The sequence below is a fragment of the Rhipicephalus microplus genome, chromosome 7 (assembly GCF_043290135.1).
Source record: "Rhipicephalus microplus isolate Deutch F79 chromosome 7, USDA_Rmic, whole genome shotgun sequence".
Lineage (NCBI taxonomy): Eukaryota > Metazoa > Arthropoda > Arachnida > Ixodida > Ixodidae > Rhipicephalus > Rhipicephalus microplus.
In genome coordinates this window covers 50,735,287-50,743,270 of record NC_134706.1, presented here as the reverse complement: position 1 = coordinate 50,743,270, position 7,984 = coordinate 50,735,287, and the positions used below count along the sequence as shown (strand labels likewise).

The 7,984-nt window shown below is 41.8% G+C and overlaps 1 protein-coding gene and 1 long non-coding RNA gene across 2 annotated transcripts in view; one reads left to right on the top strand and one right to left on the bottom strand.

The window, feature by feature from the left end:
• LOC142767455 (uncharacterized) overlaps positions 1–7,984 on the bottom strand; it is a 326,266-nt gene that overhangs the window by 203,601 nt on the left and 114,681 nt on the right. The gene's annotated exons all lie outside the window — the stretch shown is intronic.
• LOC119179232 (sodium/iodide cotransporter) overlaps positions 7,514–7,984 on the top strand; it is a 38,109-nt gene continuing 37,638 nt past the window's right edge. The window contains exon 1 of the mRNA XM_075868368.1: positions 7,514–7,624. Coding sequence (XP_075724483.1) covers positions 7,514–7,624 — 111 coding nt within the window. The remainder of the gene's footprint in view (positions 7,625–7,984) is intronic.

Below are 7,984 nucleotides of genomic sequence, written 5' to 3'. Positions count from 1 at the left end.
TGTTGCCACAGCAGAATTATTACACGACTGTCTATGTAATTTTTTCAGCAGTAGAAAAAAATAAATTTACTTTATATCTTCCAAATAGTATGCAGACAAGCTGCCACCCCGCAGCAGTGAGAACCATTTGAGTAATATATAGCACCCAAACAAATTCTAGTGATGGCATCCTTTGGTGGCGAGGATTTTTGAACTGATCTTTTACCACGAGGTGTGTGTGGGTTGCGAGCCAGGGCTTACCACTGGTGCGTTGCTATTGAAAACAATTAAGCCATGTTCCGCATGCTGGCACCAAAACAGCTTCCTGGATTGTAACGAATGAACAATCATTTGGCGGTGAGTTTCAGGAGAAAAAACTATTGTCACGTGTGCACGTATACTGTGCCCACTGCTCTACCATATTCTAGGGAATATTTCGCTTACGGAACTCTAAAGCAAGTGAATTCTTTTCTACAGTTTTTGTAGTGAACTAAAGTATAGAGTTCACTGTGTTGTCGCACAACAATAACCGTTTTAGTGGACAATGTCATGTCACGAATCACGGATGTGAAAAAGTAAACGCCAAGAAAAAAGCCAGGTCGGCTAGGAGGTAACTGATGACACAGCGAAAGGCTTGTAATTAAGTGGGGTTCAGTGACATGGAAAGAAGTTGATTGGTTGAACACAGTGTGATAAGTAGCAAGATTAAAACTGACTGCCATGGTGAGTTGTGAAATCACTGCCATAGTGAGCGGAACTCCATAGAGCGGCAAAGAAGACGTTTTCTAAAAACGTTTATACTCTGCTAGGAGAAGCAATGAAGAAAGTGACCGATGAGAAGTCAAAATTAAGGTTGAGATTGATTGATTCAATCATTCGTTTCTTAATTCATTCAGTGATTGAAGTAAGTGTTCTTATACACACATAAACAAATAAAAAAGTTGAACGTGGCAAGAACTACAAGGAACTGGTAAAAGTAACGAATGAAAAAATTCGAGCTGGTTTTATTGACGCTGGTCTATCCGCTGAAATGTAAGCGAAACAAAACACAAAGGTACAAAACGCCATCTGCCACAAAAATTACAGGGGGTAATCTTATAGTACAGCTACTTCCACACAATCATGATTGTCAAGACTGGCTAAAAGCGTCTGCACCTTCCCCAACGCTGTCAACAGCTTGTAAAATTTAGTACGGGATCGAAAATAAATATGTTGAGCAATATCCTCAGTGCGAATATTTTGGGCACGCATATTCTTGGCAGTAGTGGCTTATGCGTCTTGATTTTCGGCTTCATGTAAGCAAGTTGATAGGTACTTTTTTTTTCTTTCACAATTCACACTGAAGTTTGCGCTGCAGGTCACGATAATGATCGAAAATGTTAGTTTGCACTTAGTTTGCACCCCGCTGCGGTGGTCTGGAGTGGCTAAGGTACTCGGCTGCTGACCGGTCGTGGGACCGAAACCCAGTGGCGGTGGCTGTATTTATGGTGGTGGCGAAAATTCTGTAGGCCCCAGGAGGTCGAAATTTTTAGAGCCCTCGACTAAGGCGTCTCTTATAATCATATGGTAGTTTTGGGATGTTCAACCCCACATATCCTGCAAAAGAACTTAGTCGGCGGGCCCTAAAGTGTACACAGCGTTGCTTAGTCCACACTGAGCACATGTTGAGGGCTGAAAACAAAACGATTCACAGCTGGAAACGTGAAAGCGCATCATTAACACAGAGCAAGCGCAAAGTTTGTGGATTATTGTGCATGCCCAAGAATGTACGTTTCTAATTCACGACAATGTTAGGCTGACAAGTATTCAACATTAAGGAATGACGCAGCTTCACGTTCAATGTTTGGTATCCCTGCTATTATTAAGGTGTTTACCTATAAAAAAGATGCTGGTACATGCAAAAGGGTGTGTAGTGTCCAATACTTCACATCGTGTTCATGCTTCACATTTCAAGGCAAGAAACACAGGAGTTGATAATCTCTCAACAAGCTGGTTCACTCAAAAACGGTTCTCTTCTATGTAATTATTAGCAGAATCTCGCTCGAAAACATGAATGGGTGTGCTATTGCACACCTTAAACTTTAAGAATACAAAGCGCTTTGTGTTTCAGCACTCAGTGTTGGCGATCTAAATACAGAGATGCTCATGTGATTGAAATTCGAAGCGCTATTGCAACGTTTCGGATAGCTGGCAGATCAGACACATGTGACTCCACTTACGTGCACCTGTTGGACAATTGGTGGAGAAACGTATGCCCTATTTTTTATTTGATTTGGTTTGTATTGTAGAGCTATAAAGGAATCGCGAAATTGGAACAGCAACTTGTCTCCACTGTTTTTAAATGCTGGTATGCCCTGCCAGGTGAGTGACAGGGCATGTTTTCTGCTACTCAATTGCAGCATGTACAGGTCGTAGCATATCCTTCGTAAACCCCGCCCTACTGCTGAGCACAAGGCGTAATCTACAGCGTAATAAAGGGACTTAAAGGAGCTACAGATGCTTTGTTAGTGATAGGTAAGTAAAACTTTTCCAACAGTGAGGCTATAACAGCCTCTAGCAACTGGTTTTCGAGTCCAAAACCGGACCATGAGAAGGGGGAGTGGGGTTTACACGCTTTGTTGGGAAGGTGAATTGCAGTATCATGTAGTTTTTCTGTAACTTTATTTTATATTCATCAATACTCCCTACAGAAATCGTACATTATTGCGCATCACTTGAAATACGAAGACTTAGCAGACGAATAACGAAAGCAACGCAAGCCCAAGCGTTCCAATGAACGTATTGGAGCGACAGTTCTTCGGCTCTATAGCCTTCGTATTTCAAGTGGCGCGCATTAACCTACCAATGAATAGCTGCAAACTCGCTCTAGCTAGTACCCTTGTAACCTTAAAACAAATTACATGAACAATTATCAGGCCCCTTGAAGGGGGCTAACGATATATATTATGAAACTGCTCGATAGCAAAAGTGCCATTTTCAATGAACACAGCTCCCGGGCACCTTATAGAGTTATCACAGCTGCCGCTAGAATAGTGACTAATTTATGAAATAGACACTAAATGCATTGTTAAACTCTCTAAGTGATTCATTGCGGAACATCAATAATCACCATCAGGATTAGAACATAAATTTGTTTGTCCTTGCGCCTAATGCAAAGCGTAACCGTGAAATCAAAATGGGACTGAATGTTTATGTGATAGAGGATCATTTTAGTGAAATCTATCAACTAATCAATGAGTCATTCGACATCGAAGATTGCAGCAATTTCTGCCACCATTTTAATGGTTTTCGGAAAAATTACGCACCTTTCACTATAATGGCGTAAAACTAGAACTAAGAGTGAAGTGAATGTCTCGCCTAAATAGGTTTTTCTAGCAAGGCTAAAGATGAGGCTAAAATGCAGTTTTTAGAGTAGTACTAAATATGAATAGACATGGCTGGTGTTCGGAATACGCACGTGTCACTGGGTTATGGCGGGAACATGGGACGCGATTACGAACGTGGTTCATAATGAACGAGTGGCAGCAATGCCTACGTGCTGTCACGTGGTTTCAGTCACGTGACAGCACGTAGGCTGTCACGTGACTGCTATGCCTAGTTATGAGATTGCAGTCTTGTTACGAATGTAAAAGATGTTACGTTATTTTGGTCATGTAAGTAGCTGTTATGCGGGGTTGCCTGGTTCCGCTCTACTGACAAGTTCTTACTTCGTTTGTGGCGGGGACATGTCAATTGACTGGCCATGTCATATTACGAGATTTCAATCACGTGACTACTTGCTATGTGATGTTATGTGATTTTAGTCATGCGACTAGTATAAATGATGCTTTATCAATTTGGAATCATGTAACTATATGTGGTGTGGCGCTGCGCACTTTCAGACAAATGACTAGTTCCTAATATGTTTGTGCCGGGTCATGTCACAAAACTGCATCTTACGTGGTTTAAGTAAGGTGACTACACCTTACGTGATGTTCTGCTACATTTAGTGACGTTACTAGTCGTTTAGTGATGTTACGCGATTCGAGTCTGGTGACTTGTGACGTTGTGTAATGTAGTTTCATTCTCGAGACGTGTTACGTGATGTCACCTGATGTTTGACCTCGTAACTAGCTTTTACGTGACGAAACGCGATCTTTGGTCTCGCAGTAGGCTAGCCAATCTTAGTCATTGTATTCCGTGTCTGGCCAATAGGCACATGGTGTTGCGGGAGCGAAGCGTAAGTTGATTACGAAGATACTGCGCACCGATTGTTGATGACAAGTTTTGGTCACTCTAGCTGGCGCACAACAAGCTCAAAGAGCTCCGTACGGTATACGAAGAACTCTGTTTAGATACCCGGAGAAGTGCCACCTCTTAGGGCGACACTGTGGGCGGCTGCCACTTGGGGACAATTAGACCTTGCCCCACCGTCGTATAGCAGGCTCTTTGGACAACCCAATTTTGGAGCTGGTATTCCGAGCTCTTGAGAGCAGAGGTTCATTTTTGCTAAATGAGGTCTTTATACGCACCTAACGAAGGATACCGCCAAAGCACGTGCTATAAATCACACGTTCCCCCGCAAGAAGGCACTGCGACGTGAAGTAACTTGGGCATGAAAGCTGATTGATTGATTGATATGTGGGGTTTACCGTCCCAAAACCAGTATATGATTATGAGAGACGCTGTAGTGGAGGGCTCTGGAAATTTAGACCACCTGGGGTTCTTTAACGTGCACCCAAATCTGAGCACACGGGCCTACAACATTTCCGCCTCCATCAGAAATGCAGCCCCCGCAGCCGGGATTCAAACCCGTGCCCTACGGGTCAGCAGCCGAGTACCTTAGCCACTAGACCACCGCGGCGGAGCGGGCATGAAAGCTGGAGTATTCAAATTTGATATATGGCTTCCAGCCAAAACTTCTTCAACTTTTACAGCTTTTACTTTTGTTGGTTGTAGTGTTCAAAACTACTCTATACTAGGCGGACCCAATTTATTGTAATTTATTAATTTATTGGCGACTTGTGTGTTTAAAAACAAGCCAGAGGAAGAAACCGCGTTTTCATTGTCTCGATTTTTCTTACTCAAAATAGAATTATTTAAATTATTCATATTCAATGATGAAAACATTATACTTGTAATACCGCATCTGTTCAATTTGGCTAGCAAACTGGCGATATAATTGAGTGGTGTGGCTACTTTGGCTACCCGTAGATTTCGTTCTGGCTACTTTTCATATCCACCCAAAAGTAACCACGGGTTCGTTGAAAGCTGCACACCCATGACAAAGTAGAAAGCTGCACAGTTATGGATGACACCTTACAATACTTGCTGCTAGTGGGTAGTTCGTCAAATTGCAAAAGGGTCATTTCATGCCAAACGTCCCAGCCATTTTGGCGACCATCTCAAATATATATGAAGAAAAGTGGGCTGATATACTGCATTGAAAACAGTGAAACACTAAAATATTTCTGAGAGAAAAACAATATTTCGTCACGTGGCTGCCCTATGAATTTCCCGGAATGCCGTTTGGGTGTTCTTTGTGGAAAATATTATTTCAAATGTGCCGCTGTTTCTTTCTATACCAAATTTGGTCTAGATGTTAGGTAATGGTGCTCGAGTGAGATGTTTGAAGCTCAGTAATACAAGTACAATTTTACTGGCACATATGCCTCCAATAATTTAGCCAAAATGTGTTATGCTTGCACTTTTTCTATTGCAATACTGCACGTGGTGTGAATATCTTAATAAAAAATACCTACTCCACAAAATGTATATTTTGAGAAAAAATGTTTTGGACTTCTCAAGCTGCTAAAATTTACGAGAAAAAAATCACAAGTTCCTCGAAATTGTCATTTTTGTCCATATTGTGATGCAATTTTTACTATGGAATGTCCCAATTAAAAATCACCCTTTTACTGAAATTAAAAGAAAATAAACATTTATTTCCATATGGCAAACCTTAAAATCCCATTTTTTAACGAAGAAAATAATTTTTGAACTGTTCCATTGACGGCAAAGGTGAATTACAAGGCGGCAACTGTCGTATGACCAAATAGGAAGATAGGCGCCAATAGAAATATTTAAAAATTATTTTTTTTGCTAAAACAAATGTAATAGTAAAATTTCCCACATAAAAAGAACTGCTTATTTGCTTTTGATTTACGTATAAAGCTGTTCTTTATTTAAACCAGCACATTGTGCAAATGGAGTCAGAATATTCACAAAAATGACGGTTTGCTAAATTACCTTCTGTGGAATAAGTATTCACTACTCAGATATTCATACACGGTACAGTATTGCAACATCTTCAAACACCTTACACAGGCACATTTACTTAACATGTAGATCTAATTTCGCGTAGAGAGAAGACGCGGTACTTTTAAAATAAATTGTTCTACAAACAACACCCAAGCGACATTCCAGGAAGTCCAGAAGGCAGCCAGCCACGTGACCAATTTTTTTCTCGGGAATATTCTACCGTTTTACTGTTTCGAATGCAGTAAATAAGCACAATTTTTTTTCGAATACATGTGAGATAGCTGCCGAAATGGCTGGGAAGTTTGGTGTGGAATCACCCAAAAGGAAGAGTTACGGCGTAGTGGGCACTTTGAGACATAACTTACACTCGACATTCTAGGATAGTAGTTTTTAAACGGTCAATTCACGTGTCCAAATGTTCTGGCAGCGGCATGGTTGAAGCCAATGCGCACATGCTCGACAATGCTATTGCGTTCTACTCACGATAGAAAAGTTCAGGCGTCCTCCAAGTTTTCTAGCTTTCTAGCCATGAAATTCTACCATGGTGGCTCAATGGTTCCGGTACTCGGGTGCTGACCCGAGTGTCGCAGGTTCGATTCCGACCGTGGTCGCCACATTTCGGCGGAAGCAACGTCGTACAAAGTCGTGTAGTCTGCGCAACCTCAGTGCGCGTGAAAGAACGCCAGGTGGCCGATAATTCCTGAGCCCGTCACTAAGGCATGCCTCATAATTGTATCGTGGCTTTGGCGCTTCTTATGCGAGATTTATTTATTGTTTTAGCTATGTAGTTCGCGTTTGCAGCAAGAAAAGAGTGTAATATCATTTGATTTGTACCTGGTATAAATATTATTACATACCAGAGTACATTGATGAAATAAATTTTATGTGAGCTTTATCGCGGAACTGCAAAATATGATAATAAATGTCAGTGATGGTTTTGCAAGTGTAAAGGGCTTCTTTAAGGGGTCACCCACAGTACAGACAACGTATATCAGTGAACATTACAGTGTTAGAGACACCCCTGATCAAGAGCCGGAAAAGTCATCACGTGACGTCGGCTCCCAAGAGTGCCGAAACGATAAACAAGATGGTTGAATATATGCAAAAGGTGCCTACAGTGGCGGTGAAGGCTGTGTATGCCAGTATCAAAGGGTAGTTTGTTGACACCAGAAACTACAGCTGTGAAAGCTGTTCGGCCAAGAGCAGCTGCAATCATGGCGTCTATGTCGGCGAACACGTCACTTCCGCAGAGAACTAGCAGCCACACACTCTCTTCCCAGCCACTACAGCGAGGATGCACCCGACAAAAGACCTGGATATCTACGACTGCGTTGTGTTCGGTGTGTTGACAGTGGTTGGCTACCTGGTGGGCTTGTACTTTTCCTTCGCAAGACGACGGCATCAGGTGAGAATCGGGTATATGCAATACGCATTTCACTCAACTTACGAGTAAATGTTTTGGTGCATCCGTTTTTATTGAAGTGCACTGCTAATAATAATGTTATTCAAGGAGGCACGCAATTACTCAGGAATGCATGAGGTAGACAAACCGTCAAAGGCAAAGCGCCGAACAGTGTCGTTTGAAATGGCCTGAAAATTTACAGTGTCACAAAACGCTATAGGCTTGTTTTTAGTCATCCTGGGCTATTTTCTGTCGGTGAAAGTTATCCCCAGAAAATATGCATCCGCCGATCCATGCCTAGAAACTAGAAAAGATATGCGTAAACTTCATGCTAGCTTCACTGGCTCGTATGTTACAGAAAAA